This window comes from Heteronotia binoei, chromosome 3 (genome assembly GCF_032191835.1).
Source record: "Heteronotia binoei isolate CCM8104 ecotype False Entrance Well chromosome 3, APGP_CSIRO_Hbin_v1, whole genome shotgun sequence".
NCBI lineage: Eukaryota > Metazoa > Chordata > Lepidosauria > Squamata > Gekkonidae > Heteronotia > Heteronotia binoei.
Window position 1 is genome coordinate 188,823,828 of NC_083225.1, and position 25,847 is coordinate 188,849,674.

Sequence of the window (25,847 nt, forward strand, 5' to 3'; positions counted from 1 at the left end):
TTTTATCTAAACCCTTCTTGAAGGTGGCTATACAAAGTGGCAAAATAGAATTGAAAACTGCTGAAGAGCTGAATAATAAATATGATTGGTTTCAAATGCAACAAATAAAGAGCTTGGTGGAGAATGACATTAAAACTGAAGGAATAAGAAAAGAGCAAACAGAAATGGAAAAAGTTTTGCTTGGAGACAACGAAAAATTAATTTCAAAATTATATAAATTACTTTTAAAATGGTCTACAGAAGATGAAGTAGTGAAATCTCAAATGATTAAGTGGGCAATTAATGTAAATAAAGAAATACAGATGTAAACTTGGGAATATTTGTGGAAGAACTCTATGAAGCTTTCGACGTGTCATAGTATTAAAGAACTGTTTTAAAATGATGTATAGATGGTATATGATTCCTAAGAAATTGGCAAAGATGAATAATAAGATGCCAGACAGATGTTGGAAATGTAAAAAGCATGAAGGTTCTTTCTACCATATGTGGTGGACTTGTGAAAGAGCAAAAAAGTATTGGCGGATGATTCAACAAGAAATTTCTAGGATCTTGGGATATGAATTTAAGAAAGTTGCAGAGACTTTTCTGTTGGGATTACAAATGGAAAAATTTCCAAAAGAAGATAGAAGTATAATTTGGTACTTGCTTTCAGCTGCTAGGACATTATATGCGCAGTTGTGGAAGCAAGAAAAAATACCAGAGAAATGGGATTAGATTTTAAAAGTTATGACATGCAGTGAAATGGACAAATTAACAAGAATTTTAAGAGACTATGACTTAGAAATTTTTAAGATGGAGCGGAAAAAGTTCAGAAGATATGTAGAAAAAGAGTGGAAAATAAAAGGACACTGGACAATTCTGGATAACGATTAAGTCTTAGAAAAAAGAAGAATATTAATTTTTGTTTTTATTAGTTAAGGGTACCTTTAAACATTAGTACTTTAAGTATATAACACCGGCGGGGGTCAAGTAACGGGAGGAGGGGTGGGTAGAAAGTAATATATGGGATAGAGAAAAGAAGTTATTAATGATGCAAGAAATATAATTTGTTACCATGTGTTACCAAATAAAATTGTTTTAACCAAGATGTACGTGCCTTCACTGTAACGCAGAGACACAGTTAGAGGGACCTTTCTGTTCAGCGTCGCCTGTCAGAGTGACAGGCGTTTTGCTGGCTGGCCAGAAACAGAGCGTGACCATCTCCATGGGCGGCAGGTGAGGGCCCGCGGGGCGTCGCAAACAAAGGAAGTTTGAAAGAAATCCCTCGGTGAGCATTTTCGTAAACAGAGGGATGAAAGCAGTGGGCGTGGGCCCTCGGCCAGTGCCTTCTTCATTAGAAAAGAAAAAAGCTCGCCAGCGTGCCAACGTACCGTCCTTGACATCTTCCGGCAGCTTCATCTACTGAAAAGGACCAAGTCCGGGGACGCGAGTCCTAATTTGTGAGCGGCAACTAAGGTTGCCAATCCCCCCAGTTGGGGAAAGGAAAAACAAGCCCTAAAGCATCCACGAAAAACCAGTCTCGATTATGAAAATATAAAGTTTATCAAACAGTTTAAGCAAAAGTGCAAAAAAAAATCATCCGGAAACCCGATGTCATAAGAACATAAGAGAAGCCATGTTGGATCAGGCCAATGGCCCATCCAGTCCAACACTCTGTGTCACACAGTGGCCAAATACACACACACACACACACACACTGACACACACACTGTGGCTAATAGCCACTGATGGACCTCTGCTCCATATTTGTATCTAACCCCCTCTTGAAGCTGGCTATGCTTGTAGCTGCCACCACCTCCTGTGGCAGTGAATTCCACATGTTAATCACCCTTTGGGTGAAGAAGTACTTCCTTCTATCCGTTTTAACCTGACTGCTCAGCAATTTCATCGAATGCCCACGAGTTCTTGTATTGTGAGAAAGGGAGAAAAGTACTTCTTTCTCTACTTTCTCCATCCCTTTCATAATCTTGTAAACCTCTCTCATGTCACCCCGCAGTCGACGTTTCTTCAAGCTAAAGAGCCCCAAGTGTTTTAACCTTTCTTCATAGGGAAAGTGTTCCAAAGCTTGAATTACTCTAGTTGCCCTTTTCTGGACTTTTCCAGCGCTATAATATCCTTTTTGAGGTGCGGTGACCAGAATTGTACACAGCCCCTTTCAGTTCATAATAGAAGTTCATAGTCTTTACGAGGGAGATCCGGGAAAGAAGTTTGCAAAGCCGTGAATGGAGAGTCCCGCGCTTCAGAGATTTCTTTCAACACGTGCTGGTGGAGGGACAATCGGCAGCCCAGCACAAGAACGCAACAGGGCGGCGCGTATTGCCCTGTTTCGCCGAAGGCTTTGACAAGCTTCAAAATGCATTCAGAAATTTACAAGAGGCGCAAAGCTCAAATATTTAGAGTACAAACGGCAACTTTATATTTATACTTTATATTTTCATCATTGAGGCTGTTTTTTCGTGGATGCCTTTCCACGTTACTCTTTGTGTTGCTACAATCCCCAGTTGGGGGCTGGAGATGTTCTGGTTTGGGGGCCCTCCCCCCGCTTCGGGGTCATCAGAAGGTGTGTGTGTGGGGGAAATGTCTGCTAGGCACTCCGTTATTCCCTATTGTGACCGATTTCTATAGGGCAGGGGTGACAAACTCATGAGGGCTGGATCTGACATAAATGAGACCTTGTTGGGCCAGGTTAGGTAGCAGAGATTTTATTTATTTATTTATGTTAGATTTATATCCCGCCCATTCTATACAGACTCAAGGCGACTAACAGCATAAAATAGACAGTAAATGGAAGCAATATGAAAACAATAAATATAAATAACTATATATATATATATATATATAAATTTTATAAAGAACACAGACAAAAATAGATAGATATATTTTTTAAAAATTTAAAACATGCTTAAAATGTTAGCACTCGTTGGTCTTAAAGGTGCTTTCTTTATATTTCTCCCATGGGATCCAGGGAACTGGGCAACGGAAGCTGTGGCTCTTTCCTTTCTTCCCCAAGGGACTGGTAGGGGGAGAAGCCCCAGTCAGTAGAAGGCAGAGAGGCTTCGCTCCGTAGCTCTGCTGTGTGATTGAGAGAGCCTGGCAAAGCAAGTTGTGCTTCTCCACCCTTCCTCCCCAAGGGAGGAGCTTCAGCCAGTGGAGAAAATAGAGGCTTTGCTCTGTAGCTCCTGTGCAATTGAGCAAGCCTGGCAAAGCAAGCTGTTATGCAGAAGGAAGCAAGAGAGAGAGAGAAGGAAGCAGATGACAGCCAGTTGCTCAGGGGCCTGATAGGAGCCCTCCAGGGGCCCGATTCGGCCCCTGGGCTGCATGTTTGACACCATGGGGTATAATGGAGAATTGATCCGCTGGTGTCAGGGATTATGGAGGGGGGGGGCTGTTTTTTGAGATAGAGGCATCCAGTGCCTCTTCCCAAAATACCCTCCATGTTTCAAAAAGATTGGACCAGGGGGACCAATTCTATGAGCCTGAAAAGAAGGTGCCCCTATCCTTCATTGTTTCCAGTGGAAGGAAGGCATTTAAAAGGTGTGCTATCCCTTTAAATGTGATGGTCAGAGCTCCCTTTGGAATTCAGTTCTGCTTGTCACAACCTTGCTCTTAGTTCCACCTCCAAAGTCTCCTGACTCCACCCCCAAAGTCTCCTGGCTCCACCCCCAAAGTCCTCAGATATTTCTTGAATTGGACCTGGCAACTCTAGCAGCTACTCAGTCCAGTAGGTTTTGCTAAGAGGATTGGAGCCCTGCTTCCCAAATTGGCAGCCCAGCCTTTCTGGGCCAGACTTTTCCTTCAGTTTTGCCGCGTGACTTTCCCCCAAAACACAGCACTCTTCTCCCCTCCTCCCCTCCATTCTGTTGCCTTGCCTGAAAAATCACAGCCGGTTGATTTTTCTGGTTGCTTAGCAACCGAGACACACTTGACCCATTTTCGGGCCCACCACAGGCCCAGAATGTATTGCCCATACTGAAGGACGAGTGGGGTGATACAAGGGAACGGGTGGTTGCGGGGTGGGCACTTTAGGCTCCCCGTTAGTGGTGTAGTAAGGTTGCCAACTCCAGGCTGGAAAGTTCCTGGAGTTTTGGTGATGGAAGTTGGGAAGAGTAAGGCTTGGGGGTGGGGAGGAGGATCTCAGTGGGGTATAAATTGAAACTGAAAACAAATCAGCCAGTATCTTAATGCCCCTGTATAAACCGATGGTGCGGTCTCATTTGGAATACTGTGTATAATTCTGGTCACCGCACCTCAAAAAGGATATTATAGCATTGGAAAAAGTCCAGAAAAGGGCAACTAGAATGATTCAAGGTTTGGAACACTTTCCCTATGAAGAAAGGTTAAAACGCTTGGGGCTCTTTAGCTTGGAGAAACGTCGACTGCGGGGTGACATGATAGAGGTTTACAAGATTATGCATGGGTTGGAGAAAGTAGAGAAAGAAGTACTTTTCTCCCTTTTTCACAATACAAGAACTCGTGGGAATTCAATGAAATTGCTGAGCAGTCAGGTTAAAACAGATAGAAGGAAGTCCTTCTTCACCCAAAAGGTGATTAACATGTGGAATTCACTGCCACAGGAGGTGGTGGCGGCTACGAGCATAGCCAGCTTCAAGAGGAGGTTAGATAAAAATATGGAGCAGAGGTCCATCAGTGGCTATTAGCCACAGTGTGTGTGTGTGTGTGTATTGGCCACTGTGTGATACAGAGTGTTGGACTGGATGGGCCATTGGCCTGATCCAACATGGCTTCTCTTATATTCTTATAAAGCCATAGAGACCAGCCTCCAAAGCCGCCATTTTCTTCAGGGCACCTGATCTTGGTCGTCTGGAGATCAGTCGGTGCCTAGAGATCTCCCAGCACGGCAGCTGATCTCCATGCGACAGAGATTAGTTCCCCTGGGGAAACCAGCTGCCTTAGAAGGTGGACTTTAATATGGCATTATACGCCACGGACAGGAGTGCCATTTCTGGGATGGGAAATACTTGCAGATTTTGGAGGTGTAGCCTTGGGAGGGTGGGATTTGGGAAGAGTAGAGACCTCAGAAGGTATAATACCATCAAAACAGCCATTTTCTCCAGGGGAACTGTCCTAGGCATGAGAGCCAGTTTGGTGTAAGTGCATGAACTCTTATCTGGGAGAACCAGGTTTGATTCCCCACTCCTTCACCTGCAGCAGCTGGAATGGTCTTGGGTCAGCCCTAGCTCTCGCAGAGCTGTCCTTGAAAGAGCAGCTTCTGTCACAGCTCTCTCAGCTCCATCTGCCTCACAGGGAGGAGGGTAAGGAGATTGTGAACCGCTCTGACACTGAGATTCAGAGTGTAGGGCAGGATATAAATCCAAGATCATCTTCTTCATCATCATCTGGTGATCAGTTGTAATAGCGGGAGATCTCCAGGTACTACCTGGAGGCTGGCAACCCTAAAAGTCAAACTACAATTTGGTGCTGAGTGAACAGGGCCCTGGTCCCTTGTGTTCCCTTGTCTTACTGGCAAGCTCGGACTCAACTTCTGATTCTGCATGAACCAAAAAACGTTGCTTGCTGTTAGATCCCAGACTGTTTGCATTGGCACTTCTTCTAAAGATGTGCAGTCTGAGCTAATAAGAACATAAGAGAAGCCATGTTGGATCAGGCCAGTGGCCCATCCAGTCCAACACTCTGTGTCACACAGTGACCAAAAAAACCAGGTGCCATCAGGAGGTCCACCAGTGGGGCCAGGACAATAGAAGCCCTCCCACTGTTGCCTCCCCTAAGCACCAAGAATACAGAGCATCACTGCCCCAGACAGAGAGTTCCAACAGTACGCTGTGGCTAATAGCCGCTGATGGACCTCTGCTCCAGATATTGATCCAATCCCCTCTTGAAACTGGCTATGCTTGCAGCTGCCACCACCTCCTGCGGCAGTGAATTCCATGTGTTAATCACCCTTTGGGTGAAGAAGGACTTCCTTTTATCCATTCTAACCTGACTGCTCAGCAATTTCATTGAGTCCCCATGAGTACTTGGATGGTGAGAAAGGAAGAAAAGGACTTCTTTCTCTACCTTCTCTATCCCAGGCATAATTTTGTAAACCTCTGTCATGTCACCCCTCAGTTGTCGTTTCTCCAAGCTGAAGAGCCCGAAGCACTTTAATCTTTCTTCATAGGGAAAGTGTTCCAAACCTTTAATCATTCTAGTTTCCCTTTTCTGTAATTTTTCTACTGCAAGTAGCATCAATGATGTAGGGTAAGTGAGAGGGGAATCACCTGGGTGGTGTCCTTGTATGGATCACCTCTGCCAATTTACACCTGTGAAGCAAACTGTGGAGCAAGCAACAATTCCAGATAACCTCCGTTTTGCATGTATCACACAGCAGGAAAACCATCTAGGTTAAGGGGTGGGACGGTGGCTCAGTAATAGAGCATCTGATGGTAAGCAGAAGGTCCCAGGTTCAATCCCCGGCATCTCCAACTAAAAAGGGTCCAGGGAAATAGGTGTGAAAAACCTCAGCTTGAGACCCTGGAGAGCCGCTGCCAGTCTGAGTAGACAAGACTGACTTTGATGGGTCTGATTCAGTAGAAGGCAGCTTCGTATGTTCATACATGTTCATCTGCATTTGTACAACTACTTGGATTATTTTCTTACGTGGAAAATTTATATGCCCTGCTCTCTTAACTCCAAAGGCTGCAAGATTCGAGCGTCTGACATTCGTGTACGCATGCATTTTCTTTGAGCTGTATGTGTTTCCATCGCAGAATGTGAAGACTGTATCAGAAACGCCAGCAGTTCCCCCTGTTTCGGAAGATGAAGACGACGAGGATGACACCGCCCCTCCCCCAGTCATCGCCCCAAGGCCCGAGCACACAAAATCTGTGAGTGGTGTTGCAGTTGTTGGCTTGTGCTTTCTTACCCTTAGCGGTTGAAGCATTGGTGCGGCTGATCAATCCCCCGCAAGGGCAGCGTATTCTGGGGAAGGGAGACGACAGTTGTGAGCAGGAACTCCTTTGCGTGTTAGGCCACACACCCCTGATGTAGCCAATCCTCCAAGAGCTTACAGAGCTCTTGATAGAGGGCCTACTGTAAGCTCTTGGAGGATTGGCTACATCAGGGGTCTGTGGCCTAATACGCAAAGGAGCTCCTGCTACAAAAAAAGCCCTGGTTATGAGAACAGGACTCACACCAAGTTTTGCGACTGAGCCAGAATTTGAGGTAGCTTTCTTGGGCTCTGCCTAGGAATGCCAGCCTCCAGAGGGGGCCACGTGATTACTAATTTTTTGTTGTTCAATCGCACAGTAGAGTCTGACTCTTTGCGACCCCATGGACCAAGACACGCCAGGCCCTCCTGTCTTCCACCATCCTCCGAAGTCTGCTCAAATTTGTGTTAGTTACATTAGTAACGCTGTCCAGCCATCTCATCTTTTGCCGTCCCCTTCTTCTTTGGCCTTCTATCTTTCCCAGCATCAGGATCTTCTCCAGTGAGCGCTCCCTTCTCATTTGGTGGCCAAAGTATTTGAGCTTCAGCTTCAGCTTCAGCATCTGACCTTCCAGGGAATAGCCAAGGTTGATTTCCCTGAGGACTGACTGATTGGATCTTCTTGCAGTCCAAGGGACTCTCAAGAGTCTTCTCCAGGGAGTGCTCCCTTCTCATTGGGTGGCCAAAGTCTTTGAGCTTCAGCTTCAGCATTTGACCTTCCAGGGAACAGTCTGGGTTGATTTTCCTTAGGACTGACTGATTGGATCTTCTTGCGGTCCAAGGGACTCTCAAGAGTCTTCTCCAGGGAGTGCTCCCTTCTCATTTGGTGGCCAAAGTCTTTGAGCTTCAGCTTCAGCATCTGACCTTCCAGGGAACAGTCAGGGTTGATTTCCCTTAGGACTGACTGATTTGATCTTCTTGCAGTCCAAGGGACTCTCAAGATTCCTCTCCAGCACCACAGTTACCTACAGTTTAAATCTGGAGGGAGATATAGTGGACATAAATAGGGGTAATATTGAATTCACCACTAGAGAGAGCAAATATGCACGGAAAAGACACCGTCCGCTACTCCTAAAGAAACAGAAAGTTAAAAGCGAGGGAAAGGCCCAGATCAATTTCATGACACTCCTGAACTTGGATCTTCCAGATTCTAATCCAACCACTGTACCAAACTGGGACCAAGACTGCAACAAGGTTTTTGTCGGATTTGTTTTAAAATCCATGCTGAGCCGTGGGCTGTCGCCACATCTTAGGGTCGCAAAGCCCTAACGTTAATACTGTGCCGCTTGTGTGTTTTTAAGTCCCTTTCTTCCAGTCCTTTAGTAATGAAGTCTTTTGGACCCTCCGTTTTTATATATGCCTGTGTTTCTTCTTCTGTCCGTAAACTAGATCTACACCCGCTCTGTGATTGAGCCCCTTCCCCCAACCAAAGACGTGGCCACTTCGCCTCTTCCTTCCCCTTCAGACAACAGCACGACGCCCCCTGACACGCTGACCAGGAACGCCGACAAGCAGAAGAAGAAACCCAAAATGACAGACGAGGAGATCTTGGAAAAGCTCAGTAGGTTTTTACTAAAATGCTTCTTTGGCAGGGGTGGGATTCTAGCAGGAGCTCCTTTGCGTATTAGGCCACGCCCCCGGTGTAGCCAATCCTCCAAGAGCTTACAAGGCTCTTTTTTGTAAGCTCTTGGAGGACTGGCTACATCATGGGGGCGTGGCCTAATATACAAAGGAGCTCCTGTTAAAATTCCACCCCCGGTCTTTGGAAGGAGTCGTGCAGCTTCCGTAGTACAGACATTGCGGAGTTCAGAACTGTGGTTGCAGGTGCCAGAAAAGGCCCCGGCAGGTGCTGTGGTTCTCACAGGCCTCCAATTGGCAAAAGGAAAAGGGTGTCGATGCAGGTGGGACCTTCCAAAAATGTACACTTTCCTGCCCTGACCGTGTGTTAATGCACTTGGACAATGCTGTTGCCAAAAAGATCATCGTGAACCAGAGTTTAGGTAGTAACCTTGCCTGCCTGCCTGCGTGCCTACCAGAGGGCCTGAAATAGAACCATGAAAATTAACTAATACACATGAATGCAAAAATTCAAAAGGCTGATGATGATGATGATAGTGGATTTATACCCCGCCTTACACTCTGAATCTCAGAACAGTCAGTTTGGTGTAGTGGTTAAGTGCGCGGGCTCTCACCTGGGAGAACTGGGTTTGATTCCCTGCTCCTCCACTTACAGCTGCTGGAATGGCCTTGGGTCAGCCAGAGCTCTCTTATCTGGGAGAACCGGGTTGGATTCCCCACTCCTCCACTTGCAGCTGCTGGAATGGCCTTGGGTCAGCCAGAGCTCTCTTATATGGGAGAACTGGGTTTGATTCCCCGCTCCTCCACTTACAGCTGCTGGAATGGCCTTGGGTCAGCCATAGCTCTCTTTTCTGGGAGAACCGGGTTTGATTCCCCCCTCCTCCACTTGCACCTGCTGGAATGGCCTTGGGTCAGCCATAGCTCTCTTCTCTGGGAGAACCGGGTTTGATTCCCCACTCCTCCACTTGCAGCTGCTGGAATGGCCTTGGGTCAGCCAGAGCTCTCTTATATGGGAGAACTGGGTTTGATTCCCCGCTCCTCCACTTACAGCTGCTGGAATGGCCTTGGGTCAGCCATAGCTCTCTTTTCTGGGAGAACTGGGTTTGATTCCCCACTCCTCCACTTGCAGCTGCTGGAATGGTCTTGGGTCAGCCAGAGCTCTCTTATCTGGGGGAACCAGGTTTGATTCCCCCCTCCTCCACTTGCAGCTGCTGGAATGGCCTTGGGTCAGCCAGAGCTCTCTTATCTGGGAGAACCGGGTTTGATTCCCCCCTCCTCCACTTGCAGCTGCTGGAATGGCCTTGGGTCAGCCAGAGCTCTCTTATCTGGGAGAACCAGGTTTGATTCCCCCCTCCTCCACTTGCAGCTGCTGGAATGGCCTTGGGTCAGCCAGAGCTCTCTTATCTGGGAGAACCAGGTTTGATTCCCCCCTCCTCCACTTGCACCTGCTGGAGTGGCCTTGGGTCAGCCAGAGCTCTCTTATCTGGGAGAACCGGGTTTGATTCCCCCCTCCTCCACTTGCAGCTGCTGGAATGGCCTTGGGTCAGCCAGAGCTCTCTTATCTGGGAGAACCGGGTTTGATTCCCCCCTCCTCCACTTGCAGCTGCTGGAATGGCCTTGGGTCAGCCAGAGCTCTCTTATCTGGGAGAACCAGGTTTGATTCCCCCCTCCTCCACTTGCAGCTGCTGGAATGGCCTTGGGTCAGCCAGAGCTCTCTTATCTGGGAGAACCAGGTTTGATTCCCCCCCTCCTCCACTTGCACCTGCTGGAATGGCCTTGGGTCAGCCTTAGCTCTCATAGGAGTTGTCCTTGAAAGGGCAGCTGCTGTAAGAGCTCTCTCAGCCCCACCTAGCTCACAGGCAATGTTCCCTCTAAGCTGCAGAGTCTTGTGAGCAAAAATTCTACTTTGTGAGCTACTGGTATTAAAATTGTGAGCTACTGGCATTAAAGTTGTGAGCTACTGCATACGTTATTATGCTCTGGGGTCAATTTGCCTGAACTAAGACAAAAATGTATGAGCTGGAGGCTGAAAATCTGTGAGCTTCCTCACACTATCTCAGCTTAGAGGGAACGCTGCTCACAGGGTCTCTGTTGTGGAGGGGGGGAGGTAAAAGGAGATTGTGACTGCTCTGAGACTCTGAGATTCAGAGTATATGGCGGGATGTAAGTCTAATATTTTCATCATCTCCTTTACCTTCCTTCCCCACAACAGACACCCTATGAGGTGGGTGGGGCTGAGAGAGCTCTCCCAGAAGCTGCCCTTTTCAAGGACAACTCCTGCGAGAGCTATAGCTGACCCAAGGCCATTCCAGCAGCTGCAAGCGGAGGAGGGGGGGATCAAACCCGGTTCTCCCAGATAAGAGAGCTCTGGCTGACCCAAGGCCATTCCAGCAGCTGCAAGTGGAGGAGTGGGGAATCAAACCCGGTTCTCCCAGATAAGAGAGCGATGGCTGACCCAAGGCCATTCCAACAGCTGCAAGTTGAGGGAGTGGGGAATCAAACCCGGTTCTCCCAGATAAGAGAGCTCTGGCTGACCCAAGGCCATTCCAGCAGGTGCAAGTGAAGGAGTGGGGAATCAAACCCGGTTCTCCCAGATAAGAGTCTGCAAACTTAACCACTACACTGAACTGGCTCTCTTATTAGACCCTGGAAATCTTACACAAACTTCCCTTCCACATATTGAATTGTTTAGACTTGTGGACTTGTTTCATAACAACTTTAGAATTTTGACTGTGACTTTAGAGAAAAACACATGTAGACCTTTTGAATTTTTGCATTCGTGTGTCTTAGTTAATTTTCACGATTCTCTTGTGTTTCGGGGACGGAACTCTAGCAGGAGCGCCTTTGCCTATTGGGCCACGCAAACCCCTGATGTAGCCAATCCTCCAAGAGTTTACAAAAAAGAGCCTTGTAAACTCTTGGGGGATTGGCTGCAACTGGGGAGTGTGGCCTAATATGCAAAGGAGATCCCGCCAGAATTCCACCCCTGTGTGTTTGTAACCTCCATATGGGGCCTGGTGATCTCTCAGAATTATAACCGATCTCCAGACAACAGAGATCCAGTCCCCTGGAGAAAAAAAGGATGCTTTGGAGGGTGGACGTGGTGGCATTGCACCCCACAGGGGTCCTTGTCCTCCCTAAACCCCCATCCTTTCCTAAGCCCCGCATCTCAAATCTCCAGGAATTTGCCAACCTGGAATTGGCAGCCCTATGAGAGAGAGATTGAGAGAGAGGGAGAGAGTGCTGAGAATGGGGAAAACCTGGACTGATTTCCCGCTAGCCTTATGCCACTCTCACGCTCCTCTTCTCCGCGGGGCTTCCGTCGGATTTCACACTCTCTGCCCCGGTTCTGCAACTAGCTTCGCCTTTTTCGCGCTGCAAACAGAAACCGGTTTTTAGAGGATCCTGTTTGCTGCGTGAAAGAGGCAGAGCGAGTTGCAGCCCCAGGACAAGAAGTGTGAAATCCGACTGAATAAAAAAGGCCAACGCCATGCTGGGAATTATTAGGAAGGGAATTGAAAACAAATCAGCCAGTATCATAATGCCCGTATAAATCGATGGTGTGGCCTAATTTGGAATACTGTGTGCAGTTCTGGTCACTGCACCTTAAAAAGGATATTATTGCACTGGAAAAAGTCCAGAAAAGGGCAACTAGAATGATTCAAGGTTTGGAACACTTTCACTATGAAGAGAGGTTGAAACGCTTGGGACTCTTTAGCTTGGAGAAACGTCGACTGCAGGGTGACATGATAGAGGTTTACAAGATTATGCATGGGATGGAGAAAGTAGAGAAAGAAGTCCTTTTCTCCCTTTCTCACAATACAAGAACTCGTGGGCATTCGATGAAATTGCTGAGCAGTCAGGTTAAAACGGATAGAAGGAAGTACTTCTTCACCCAAAGGGTGATTAACATGTGGAATTCACTGCCACAGGAGGTGGCGGCGGCTACAAGCATAGCCAGCTTCAAGAGGGGATTGGTTAAAAATATGGAGCAAAGGTCCATCAGTGGCTATTAGCCACAGTGTGTGTGTATATATATATATGTGTGTGTGTATGTGTGTGTGTATGTATGTATGTATATGTGTGTGTGTGTATATATGCACACACATATATTGGCCACTGTGTGACACAGAGTGTTGGACTGGATGGGTCACTGGCCTGATCCAACATGGCTTCTCTTATGTTCTTATGTGACACGGAGCGTTGGACTGGATGGGCCACTGACCTGATCCAACATGGCTTCTCTTATGTTCTTATGTGACACAGAGTGTTGGACTGGATGGGCCATTGGCCTGATCCGACATGGCTTCTCTTATGTTCTTATGTGACACAGAGTGTTGGACTGGATGGGCCATTGGCCTGATCCGACATGGCTTCTCTTATGTTCTTATGAAGCCCTGCGTAGAAGAGGAGAGTTAGAGCGGCATAAGGCTAGTGGGGAATTGGTCCTGGACAGTGGACAATTGGAAGATGACATCGTTGGGATGTCATCAGGCCAGCGAGGGTCCATCTAGCCCAGCCTCCTGTCTCACACGGTGGCCAACCAGTTCTTCTGGAGGGCCAACAACAGGGCACAGAGGCTGAGGCCTACATAAGGAGATGAGAAGAGCCCTGCTGGATCAGACCAGTGGCCCCGAAGTTGGGAAACAAAGGTGGATCAAACGGTCTGTGCAGAACTAGCTTCGATGGCGTAGAGGAGGTGCCATTTTTAGCACCTCCATCAATCATGGGGCAAAACTCTCTTTGCCTCCCTCGCGGAGCTGATGCAGGATTGCTGTTATGGGAAGCCAACCCGCATCCTCAATGGTTTCTCTTCTCCAAATAGCATTATTAATTCATGGATTAAAAAACCCTAAGCCAGCAGCTAGTGAGCACGCGGGGATAGGATCTGTATTAATTAGTTGAAATATTAATTGCGTGCACGCTAAGAGCGAAAGCCTCGTTGCTTTAGAGGGGCTGGGAAGGGAGTTGGAGTCTTCTGGGTCCACCCTGCGTGTCTCCTGCTACTTTCTGGGAAACCAGCTAACGCTGCTCGTAAAAGCTCTGTCAAGAATACCAATCCCTCACTATGATGTCCATGCACCCAACTCCTGCTTTTTTCCCTCCCTGGCGCCTGCTTTCTTTATGAATCTTGGAGGTAGACTCCAAAGGATTTTTGTGCATTAGACCAGGGGTGGTCAATGGTAGCTCTCCATATGTTTTTTGCCTACAACTCCCATCAGCCCCAGCCAGCATGGCCAATGGCTGGGGCTGATGGGAGTTGTAGGCAAAAAAAAACATCTGGAGAGCCACCGTTGGCCACCCCTGCTTTAGACAGAGCCATGAAGGAGAGGTCACTCAGTGGGTACTAAACATGGTTACTAAAAGGAGTCTTCACATCCGGGCGGTCAGCCTTAGGGATGTGCAAAAAAAAAAATTCGGATTGACACGGATTCGGAAGTATACGGGGGGGGGGGGGGGAATTCGGAATCCCCGTATACTCCTGAATACCGCATTCGGAATAGCCGCATATACGGTAGATGCACGGCTATTACCGAATATACGGCCCTATTATACTCTATGGGCCATTGAAATCAATGGCAAATAGGGTATATTTGAAGCCGCATGGAGGGGAGGGGGTTTGAGATAGAGCCCCCAAATTTGCAGGGGACCTGCAGGGGACTCTCCCCTCCAACCCCCCCAAGTCCCAAAAAGATTGGGCCAGGGGATCCCATTCCAGCGGCACCCAAAGAGGGTGCCCCTATTCCATCATTATACCCTATGGGCCATTGAAATCAATGGCAACATAGGGCATAATTAGAGGCTACTGGGGGGCAGGGGGTTTGAGGGAGAGCCCCCAAATTTGCAGGGGACCTGCAGGGGACTCTCCCCTCCAACCCCCCCAAGTCCCAAAAAGATTGGGCCAGGAGGTCCCTGTCTTTGGGCTCCCCAAAAGGCCCATTGCTAACAATGATGGGGAAAGCCCAATTAGCCACTTCCTCACTGTAATTGTCGTGGGAAAAGTGGCTCTGGGGAGCAGGGGGTTTTGAGGAGAGCCCCCCAAACTGCTGTGCAGCTTCAGGGCACTGTCCCACACAAAACCCACAAGGCCAAAAAAAATTGGACCAGGGGGTCCAATTCCTGGGGCACCCAAAGCCAAACCTAACCACATCAGAGAATCTCTATAGGACCCAAATGCACTACATCCCTCTATCTACTCTATGAACCCTGCAGGGCATGCCTGGAAGCAATATAAAACCCAGTTGCCAACGTCACTGCCACACAAAACACAATCTGCTCAAGGTCTGCTCTGCAGACCTGGCTGCAGCAAATGCAGATGCCAGCTCTCCAGCCCTGCCCCAAACAACACGGGGAGAGCTGGCCAACCACAACAAACCTGCTGGTTCTGGGTCTCTCACCCAGGTGCCAGCTTCCCTGCCACAGAACACACAATCTACAGATGCCAGCTCTCCAGCCCTGCCCCAAACAACACGGGGAGAGCTGGCCAACCACAACAAACCTGCTGGTTCTGGGTCTCTCACCCAGGTGCCAGCTTCCCTGCCACAGAACACACAATCTACTCTATAAAAACAAGAAAGTGACCCAGCCCACACACACCCTCACCAACCCCCACACCAACCAGAGGCAATTTAAAAAAACCAAAACAAAACCAGCAGAATCACAAAAGGCCAAGTGTTAAAAAAGTGGCCTTTTCACCAACAAGAAAGCTCAGGCCAAATAAGTCAACAACACCCCCCCCCCCTAAAACCAGAACCAGGAAAAGGGGGACAATCCCAAAGAAAAAGAAACAATGGAAATTGTTTTAAACAATGGAAATTAGGCCAAACAGCACCCCCCCCCCCAAGAACCCAAAGAAAAGAGTAACAGCAGCAGCACAACACAGCAGCAACAAATCAAACACTGAATACTTTTAGAACAGTAAAAAATTAACTTTTAACAATACAGGAACTTTGCCAACCCCTCCCCCCCAAAAAACCCTTCACCCTAACCCCAAGAAATCCAAGCCACCCAAATCAGGAGAAGTAAAAGGACACTGCACTTTTAAAAGTCCTCTCACTAAATTAAGATATGGGCAAATTGGCAACCCCCCTCACCCCAGGCCCCCTCGCCAAGCAGAAACCCCCAAATAAGCTACCCCACCACCACCACCACCCAAATCTGGATAAGTAAAGGGACTCTAAGTCTTAAAAAAAGTCCTTTTACCAACAATAAATAAAAACAAGAACCCCAAGAGTGTCTTACCTTGTCTTCTCTAGTCCAGGGGAAGTCTGGTAAGGCTGAGTGAGAGAGCTGCAGGCAGCACCTTAAGCCAAGGGCCAGCCAGACCTTTGCACAATCTCTCACACACAGCAGCAATGGAGGAGTCAGTCCAGTCAGGAAGGAAGACTCCTTAAAAAGCCCTTCAAAGCATGCATTTGCAATGCATTTTGCAAATGCATGCTTTGGATTGGCTGCTGGGGCTCCTCTTCCCCCTCCCCCCCTCCCTGATCCCAGGGAGAGGCGGGAAGAGGCCACTAAAGGCGCGAAAGTAGGCAAGCAGCTCCTTTGAAGCTGCAGAAGCTACTTTGCCGCCTTTTGAATTGACAGCCGTATACTTATGAATAGCTATTCGTAAGTATACGGCGAGCCGTATTCGGCTGCCGTATAATGGGCGCCTATGGGGATCGGCTTCAGCCTATTCTGCATACAGCCGAATCAGTGCTGATTCAGCTGTAAATACGGTTCGGCCGAACCGAATGCACATCCCTAGTCAGCCTCTGAATCTCAGCGCCAAGAGGCAATCTCAGGGGAAGGCCTTGGCTTCTCTGCCCTGTAATTAGACCTTCAGCAGGACTGGTTGGCCACTGTGTGAGACATGATGCTGGACTAGATGGACCCTCCCTGGTCTTATCCAGCAGGGCTCTACAGATGTTCTTAGGAAGGTCTCAGCCTCTCTGCCCTGTTGTTGGCCCTCTAGAGGAACTGATTGACCACTCTGTGAGGCAGGATGATGGACTATCACAGAGGTTGTCCTTGAAAGAGCAGCTGCTGTGAGAGCCCTCTCAGCCCCACCCACCTCACAGGGTGTCTGTTGTGGGGGGAGAAGATAAAGGAGATTGTAAGCTGCTCTGAGTCTCTGATTCAGAGAGAAGGGGGGGTATAAATCTGCAATTCTTCTTCTACTACTAGATGGACCCTCCTTGGTCTGATCCAGCAGGGATCTTCTGATCTTCTTATGTAGGCCTCAGCTGCTATGCCCTGTTGTTGACCCTCCAGAAGAACTGGTTGGCCACTGCGTGAGACAGGAGGCTTGACTAGATGGACCGTCACTGGTCTGATCCAGCAGAGCTCTTCTGATCTTCTTTTGAAGGCCTCAGCCTCTCTGCTCTGTTGTTGCCCTCCAGAGGAACTGGTTGGCCACTCTGTGAGGCAGGATGCTGGACTAGATGGACCCTCACTGGTCTGATCCAGCAGGGCTCTTCTGATGTTCTTATGGGTTCAGGACAAAAGACTAGGTTTTTTTTGTATCTCTATCACTGTCCCTCTGTAAAGTGTTGAGCTATATGGCCTATTGAGGGTTTCCACCACCACAGCAGTCAGCCTCTCAATCCCAGCGCCAAGAGGCAACCTTAGGGAAAGACCTCAGCCTCTCTGCCCTGTTGTTGGACCTTCAGAGGAACTGCTCAGCTACTGTGTGAGACGGGATGCTGGACTACATGAGCCACTGTTCTGATCCAGCAGGGCTCTTCTCATGTCATTATGAAGGCCTTGGCCTCTATGCCACTGTCTAGAGGAACTGCTTGGCCACTGTGTGAGATGGGATGCTGGACTACATGGGCCACTGGTCTGGTCCAGCAGGGCTCTTCTGATGCTCTTCTGAAGGCCTCGGCCTCTATGCCCTGTTGATAACTGTCTGGAGGAACTGCTCAGCCTCTGTGTAAGATGGAATGCTGGACTAGAAAAACCACTGGTCTGATCCAGCAGGGCTCTTCTGATGTTCTTCTCAAGGCCTTGGCCTCTATATACTCTGTTGTTGACCCTCCAGAGGAGAACTACTTGGCAACTGTGTGAGATGGGATGATGGACCACTGGGCTGATCCAACAGGGCTCTTCTTATTCATGAAAGGAATAAGTAGGGAATTTCAGGTGGTTTCCCATGAGCCAACTGACTAGTGAAGTGCTGAGCTCTTACCCGTGTGTCACAACTTTACATTTTCTGCTGTGCCATACGCATGGCCAGTCTAATTAATACTGCCGCATGACATGATGGCAGCTATAAGCATTGATAGCTTCAAGAGGGGATTGGAGAAACATCTGGAGCAGAGGTCCATTAGTGGCTCTTAGCTACAAGGTATAGATGGAAGACTCTGTCTGGGGCAGTGATACTCTGTATTCTTGGTGGGGTGGCAACAGTGGAGTGTTGTGTTCAGTTTTGGGCACCACATTTTAAGAAGGATTTAGACAAGCTGGAACAGGTCCAGAGGAGGGCGACGAAGATGGTGATGGGTCTGGAGACCAAGTTCTATGAAGAAAGTTTGAAGGAGATGGGCAGGTTTAGCCTGGAGAGGAGGCGGCTGAGAGGTGATATGATCACCATCTTCAAGTACTTGAAGGGCCGTCATATAGAGGGTGGTGTAGAATTGTTTCTGTGGCCACAGAAGGTAGGATCGGAACCAATGGGTTGAAATTAAATCAAAAGTTTCCACCTCAACATTAGGAAGAACTTCCTGACAGTTAGAGTGGTTCCTCAGTGGAACAGGCTTCCTCAAAAGGTGGTGGGCTCTCCTTCCTTGGAGGTTTTTAAACAGAGGCTAGATGGCCATCTGACAGCAATGAAGATCCTGTGAATTTAGGGGGAAGTGTTTGTGAGTATTCTGCATTGTGCAGGGGGTTGGACTAGATGACCCTGGATGTCCCTTCCAACTCTATGATTCTTTGAGGGCTTCTGGAGTTCTGGCTCCACGGGTGGACCTCCTAATGGCACCTGGCTTTTGGCCACTGTGTGACGGAGTGTGTTGTACTGGGTGGGCCATTGGCCTAATCCAACAGGGCTTCTCTTATCTTCTTTGAAACGTATTTTATTTTAAGTTTTTTTAAAAAAATATCTTTAATCTTGCTTATCTGTGTCCTTTATAAAGTTTATATCTCTGCTGTCTGGCATTACATTTTATGACACACACGGCCCGGCCCGACAAGATCTTATTTATGTCAGATCCAGCCCTCGTAACAAATGAGTTCGACACCCCTGATCAAAATGTTGTCGCAGACGCACACCAAGTTGTGCCGCATCATTTTTGGAAAAGGTTGTTTCTTGAAACGTCGTTGATCTTAAAGGTGCTGCTGGACTCAAACTTTATTTTGAAAATTATGGAAGATTCAGATTGTCTTTTTCCTCAGTGAAATGGAACGTTAACGTCAGTCTTTGCTCTCTATTCTCCCCCCACCCCCATTTGTTCTAAGGAGGTATAGTGAGCGTCGGTGACCCCAAGAAGAAATACACAAGTTTTGAGAAGATTGGACAAGGGTGAGTAGATCAGTTCCCAAATTCCTCCACTTCCAGTTTGGTGTAGTGGTGAAGTGCGTGGACTCTTAACTGGGAGAACCGGGTTTGATTTCCCATTCCTCCACTTGCAGCTGCTGGAATGGCCTTGGGTCAGCCATAGCTCTCGCAGGAGTTGTCCTTGAAAGGGCATCTTCTGTCAGAGCTCTCTCAGCCCCACCCACTTCACAGGGTGTCTGTTGTGAGAGAAGACGGTAAAGGAGATTTTAAGCTGCTTTGAGTCTCTGATTCAGAGGGAAGGGCGGGGTATAAATCTTCCATTCCTCTTCTTCTGCTTCTTCTTCCTCCTCCTCCTCCACCTCCTTTAACAAAGCAGAAAACAGATCTGACTTTGCATTGCTAGGAATATTCTTTCTCCTCTGCTTTAGTTGCACCAAGCCGATTTCTCCTCCTCCTCCTCCTCAGCTCTTGTGTCAGTGACTACATGGGTGCACACCGGTGCGGCTTTGCTAGTTTTAATTTAAGAATACATATCCTCCGATGATTGAATTGCTAAATATAGCTTTGTGCATGAATGGAACACCTTGTTTGGAAAGCACAGGCCTCTCTCCCTGAATTTCAGGTGTTGTACCCTGCCCCCTCAGCGCTCCCATTCCCCTTTATCAATTCTCGGTGTTTGAGAAGATGTTACTTTAAGGGTGGCCCAACTGTGGCTTGAGAGCCACATGTGGCTCTTTCACACACATTGTGTGGCTCTCAAAGCCCCCACCATCCTGTTGAGTGTCTTGGAAAAGGTACTTGTCTCTTTAAATCACTTCTCCAAGCCAAGCAGCTTGGAGAATGCATTTAAAGTTACGTTCTTTCCACCTCCCCCTCCCCATCTATTTGCCTCCTTTCCTTCCTGCCTGCCTGCAAGACATGAGTAAATATTACACACACATCTTTATTAAAACTCTTACTTTCTTTGCATAGAAGTTAAAATACATATGTATGCACTTTATAACACAACCATTGGTAGAAAGAGACTTAAAAAAAAAAGCTGGGAATAATGGTCACCATAAAACCAGCACAGGGAAAGGTGAGAGAATTATTTTTTTGGCACCAGTAGGAGAAGGAAAGACACATATATAAATCAGTGACTACTGTTTGCATCCTTATGCACCTCTCTTTGCCATAGAATCATAGAGTTGGAAGGGACCTCCAGGGTCATTTAGTCCACCCCCCTGCACAATGCAGGAAATCCACAAACACCTACCCCAAATTTACAGGATCTTCATCGCTGTCAGATGGCCATCTAGCCTCTGTTTAAAAACCTCCAAGGAAGGAGAGCCCACCACCTCCCAAGGAGGAAGCCTGTTCCACTGAGGAATCGCTCTAACGGTCAGAAAATTAGGGTTTGTAGAATCTTTCGGGATCAAGTGCCGTGTTCTACTGGAGAAAGTTTTCCTTCCAGACGTTTAGTTCTCAGCTGCGGAGAACATCCTCAGTGGCGTTGCAGCCGGAGCAGGCGCTCAGACCTGCTCCGGCTGCAACGCCACTGAGGATGTTCTCCGCAGCTGAGAACGAAACGTCTGGAAGGAAAACTTTCTCCAGTAGAACACGGCACTTGATCCCGAAAGATTCTACAAACCCTAATGATGTTACCAGCCGTGAAAACCTGAAATCTTTGAGGTCAGGAAATTCTTCCTAATGTTGAGCCGGAAACTCTTTTGATTTAATTTCAACCCATTGGTTCTGGTCCTACCTTCCGGGGTCACAGAAAACAATCTTACCCCATCCTCTTTATGACAGCACTTCAAGTACTTAAAGATGGTGATCGTATCACCTCTTAGCCGCTTCCTCTCCAGGCTAAACCTGCCCAGCTCCTTCAGCCTTTCTTCATAGGACTTGGTCTCCAGACCCCTCACCATCTTTCTTGCCCTCCTCTGGACCCGTTCCAGCTTGTCTAGATCCTTCTTGAAATGTGATGCCCAAAACTGAACACAATATTTCTTGACACCAAGGTACACACAGCTCCTACAAGAGCTAGGAAACTAAGGGGAAACCCTGTGTTGTCCTCTTTAATTCCACCCCTCCTTCCAGCAACTCCCTCGTCTCTTACCCTCTCTTTCCTGCACTAGGTCTCCGGGCAACCTCTGTGGTGGAGGAAAAAAGCTTTTCAAGCCTGCCTATTTCCTCCTCCTTTGCTGCTTCACACATGGTTATAGGATGGGGGAGGCTTGTCTTAGCAGTTGTATGTGCGAAAAGGATCTAGGGGTCTTAGTGGATCATACACTGAACATGAGTCAACAGTGTGATGCAGTGGCTAAAAAAGGCAAATGCAATTTTGGGCTGTATCAACAGAAGTCTAGTGTCCAGATCACGTGATGTGATGGTATCGCTTTACTCTGCTCTGGTAAGACCTCACCTGGAGTCTTGTGTTCAGTTTTGGGCACCACATTTTAAGAAGGATATAGACAAGCTGGAAGGGGTCCAGAGGAGGGCGATGAAGATGGTGAGGAGTCTGGAGACCAAGTCCTATGAGGAAAGGTTGAAGGAGCTGGGCATGTTTAGCCTGGAGAGGAGGCGGCTAAGAGGTGATATGATCACCATCTTTAAGGACTTGAAGGGCTGTCATAAAGAGGATGGGGTAAGATTGTTTTCTGTGGCACCAGAAGGTCGGACCAGAACCAATGGGTTGAAATTAAATCAAAAGAGTTTCCGGCTCAACATTAGGAAGAACTTCCTGACCGTTAGAGCGGTTCCTCAGTGGAACAGGCTTCCTTGGGAGGTGGTGGGTTCTCCTTCCTTGGAGGTTTTTAAACAGAGACTAGATGGCCATCTGACAGCAATGAGGATCCTGTGAATTTAGGGGGAGGTGTCTGTGAGTTTAGAGCGGTTCCTCAGTGGAACAGGCTTCCTCGAGAGGTGGTGGGCTCTCCTTCCTTGGAGGTTTTCAAACAGAGACTAGATGGCCATCTGACAGCAATGAGGATCCTGTGAATTTAGGGGGAGGTGTCTGTGAGTTTAGAGCGGTTCCTCAGTGGAACAGGCTTCCTCGAGAGGTGGTGGGCTCTCCTTCCTTGGAGGTTTTCAAACAGAGACTAGATGGCCATCTGACAGCAATGAGGATCCTGTGAATTTAGGGGGAGGTGTCTGTGAGTTTAGAGCGGTTCCTCAGTGGAACAGGCTTCCTCGAGAGGTGGTGGGCTCTCCTTCCTTGGAGGTTTTCAAACAGAGACTAGATGGCCATCTGACAGCAATGAGGATCCTGTGAATTTAGGGGGAGGTGTCTGTGAGTTTAGAGCGGTTCCTCAGTGGAACAGTCTTCCTCGAGAGGTGGTGGGCTCTCCTTCCTTGGAGGTTTTTCAACAGAAGCTAGCTGGCCATCTGACAGTGATGAACATCCTGTGAATTTAGGGGGAGGTGTTTGTGAGTTTCCTGCATTCTGCAGGGGGTTGGACTCGATGACTCTGGAGGTCCCTTCCAACTCTATGATTCTATGGTGTAGAAATAATCACCTACCTATGGGGTCAGCACTCAGAGGCTGACTGAGGTCCCGATGCTAAGCAGGCTTACTCGAGTGTAAGCCTGCATTAGGTTCCTCCTCAGTCTCCAGGAGCCACGCAGTATGTGTGAAAGGGACCCGTGTGGCTCCCAAGCTGCAGTTTGGCCACCCCTGCTCTAGAGGAAATGACTGGCCACTATGAGATAGGATGCTGGATGAGATGGACTGGTGTTCTGATCCGGCCGCTCTTGTCTTATGTTTTTATCAGGGGAAGGCCTGGGCCTCTATGCCTTGTTGTTGAAGCAGTGGAGGAACTGGTTGGCCACTGCGTGAGGCAGGATGCTGGACTAGATGGACCACTGGGCTGACCCAGCAGGGCTCTTCTGATGTTCTTCTTAGGGGAAGGCCTCAGCCTCTGTGCCCTATTGTTGGCCCTCCAGAGGAACTGGCTGGCCATTGTGTGAGACAGGATGCTGGACTAGATGGAACACTGGTCTGATCCGGCAGGGCTCTTCTGATGTTGTTATCAGGGGAAGGCCTCAGCCTTTTTGCCCTGTTGTTGGCCCTCCAGTTTGGTGTAGTGACAGCGATGAAGATCCTTTGAGTTTGGGGTAGGTATTTGTGGGTTTCCTGCATTGTGCAGAGGGTTGGACTAGATGACCCTGGAGGTCCCTTCCAACTCTATGATTCTGTGATTCTAGTGGTTAAGTGTGCTGACTCTTATCCGGGAGATCCGGGTTTGATTCCCCACTCCTCCACTTGCTTCTGCTGGAATGGCCTTGGGTCAGCCAGAGCTTTCGTAGGGCAGCTTCTTTGAGAATTCTCTCAGCCCCACCCACCTCACAGGGTGTCTGCTGTGGGGGAGGAAGGGAAAGGAGATTGTGAGCTGCTCTGAGACTCAGATTCGGAGTGGGGGGTGGGATATAAATCCAATATCATCATCATCATCATCATCATCTTCTTCTTCTTCTTCTTCTTCTTCTTCTTCTTCTTCTTCTTCTTCTTCTTCTTCTTCTTCTTCTTCTTCTTCTTCTTCTTCTTCTTCTTCTTCTTCTTCTTCTTCTTCTTCTTCTTCTTCTTCTTCTTCTTCTTCTTCTTCTTCCTCTTCTTCATAACTGGTTGGCCACTGTGTGAGACTGGAGGCTGGACGAGAAGGACCCTCACTGGTCTGATCCAGCAGGGCTCTTCTGGTGTTCCTGAGAAGGCCTCAGCCTCTGTGCCCTGTTGTTGGCCCTCCAGATTAGCTGGTTGGCCACTGTTTGAGACAGGAGGCTGGAGTAAATAGACCACTGCTCTGATCCAGCAGAGAGCCAGTTTTGTGTCGTGGTTAAATGCAAGGACTCTAATCTGGGAGAACCAGGTTTGATTCCCCCACTCGTCCTCCACATGCAGCTGCTGGGTGACCTTGGGCAAGCCACAGTTCCGGCAGAGTGTTTTCTCAAGAGCAGTTTCTGGCAGAGCTCTCTCAGCTCCACTTGGCTCACAGGGTGTCTGCTACAGGGAGAGGAAGGGAAATGAGATTGTAAGATGCTCTGAGAGAAGGGTGGGGAATAAACCCAATCACCTCCTCTTGTCTTCTTCTTCTTCTTCTTCTGACGTTCTTATAAAAAGATAAAGGTGCAAGCACCAGTAATTTCTGACTCTGGGGTGATGTCGCATCACGACAGTTTCACGGCAGACTTTTTATGGGGGTGGGGGGTGGGGTTTGCCATTGCCTTTCCCAGTCATCTACACTCTGCCCCCCAGCAAGCTGGGTACTCATTTGACTGACCTCAGAAGGATGGCAGGCTGAGTCAGCCTTGAGCCAACGACCTGAACCCAGCTTTCGCCGGGATCGAACTCAGGTCGTGAGCAGAGAGCTTGGACTGCAGCTTTACCATTCTGCGCCACGGGGCTCGTGTTCTCATACCAAGGAGTAATCGTTGGCAGGCTCGTAACACGTTTGCTGCGGACTGTACAAATATCAGCCTCCTGCTAGCAAGCGCTGAGATTTTCTGCCTTGGTTGCTGTTTTGAACATTTTGCCTTCTCTCCCTCCCTCTCTTTCGTTTAGAGCTTCAGGCACGGTTTTTACAGCGATGGACGTGGCTACAGGGCAGGAGGTGAGTCCTTTGAAAAGCCTGCTTCTTAAGTGTGTGCGGGGAGGTGATCCTGAAATGGCAAAATGAGTGCTTCTAAATGCAGTCCTTTGAGGTGTATCTGGGACATTCCCTTTGGCTCCAAGCTCTACTGCGGATGCATGGGGGGGGGGGGGGAGGAGGAATGACTTGGCACAAATACGCTGAGTCATGGGTTCCCTTAAAAGTCAGGCATTCTTCCAAAATTAACGTGACTCAGTTGGATTTCCTCAGGGGAAAAACCCCCGAGCTTTTGGGTAAATCGATCTAGCGTTCTGCTTCAAAACTCTTCGATTTGGCAGCTGAGAGATGCTTTCTCCAAGGGGGAAAACCTCTTCAATGATTTCTTCAGGGAACTTATAGGGTGCCTATAAAGAAGAGCCAGTTTTGGTGTAGTGCGCGGACTCTTATCTGGAAAACTGGGTTTGATTCCCACAGTGACGAATCAAACCCAGTGACGTCCTTTAGTTCTGGAAGTGACGTCCTTTAGTTTTGGAACTTGGCGGACTCCACAACTTGCACCTGCTAGCATGGCCTTGGGTCAGCCATAGCTATTGCAGGAGTTGTCCTTGAAAGGGCAGCTGCTTTGAGAGCCCTCTCAGCCCACCCACCCCACAGGGTGTCCGTTATGGGGGAGGAAGGGAAAGGAAATTGTAGGCCGCTCTGAGACTCTGTCCTTAAAAGGGCAGCTGCTGGAAGAGCCCCCTCGGCCCCACCCACCTCACAGGGTGTCCATTGTGGGGGAGGAAGGGAAAGGAGATAGTAGGCCACTCTGAGACTCTGTCCTTGAAAGGGCAGCTGCTGTGAGAGCCCTCTCAGCCCCACCCACCTCACAGGGTGTCCGTTGTGGGGGAGGAAGGGAAAGGAGATTGTAGGCTGCTCTGAGACTCTGTCCTTGAAAGGACAGCTGCTGTGAGAGCCCCCTCAGCCCCACCCACCTCACAGGGTTTTCATTGTGGGGGAGGAAGGGAAAGGAGATTATAGGCTGCTCTGAGACTCTGTCCTTGAAAGGACAGCTGCTATGAGAGCCCCCTCGGCCCCACCCACCTCACAGGGTGTCTGTTGTGGGGGAGGAAGGGAAAGGAGATTGTGAGCCACTCTGAGACTCTGTCCTTGAAAGGAGAGCCCCCTCGGCCCCACCCACCTCACAGGATGTCTGTTGTGGAGGAGGAAGGGAAAGGAGATTGTGAGCCGCTCTGAGACTCTTCGGAGTGGAGGGCGGGATATAAATCCAATATCT

The 25,847-nt window shown here is 48.5% G+C and overlaps 1 protein-coding gene across 2 annotated transcripts in view; it reads left to right on the forward strand.

Annotated features, from left to right (window-relative positions):
* The window catches only part of PAK1 (p21 (RAC1) activated kinase 1), an 85,916-nt gene that overhangs the window by 32,380 nt on the left and 27,689 nt on the right, over positions 1-25,847 (forward strand). For both annotated transcript variants that reach the window (XM_060235021.1, XM_060235022.1), the window contains exons 5-8: positions 6,729-6,845; positions 8,336-8,507; positions 18,965-19,028; positions 24,544-24,592. In XM_060235021.1, coding sequence (XP_060091004.1) covers positions 6,729-6,845; positions 8,336-8,507; positions 18,965-19,028; positions 24,544-24,592 — 402 coding nt within the window. The remainder of the gene's footprint in view (positions 1-6,728; positions 6,846-8,335; positions 8,508-18,964; positions 19,029-24,543; positions 24,593-25,847) is intronic.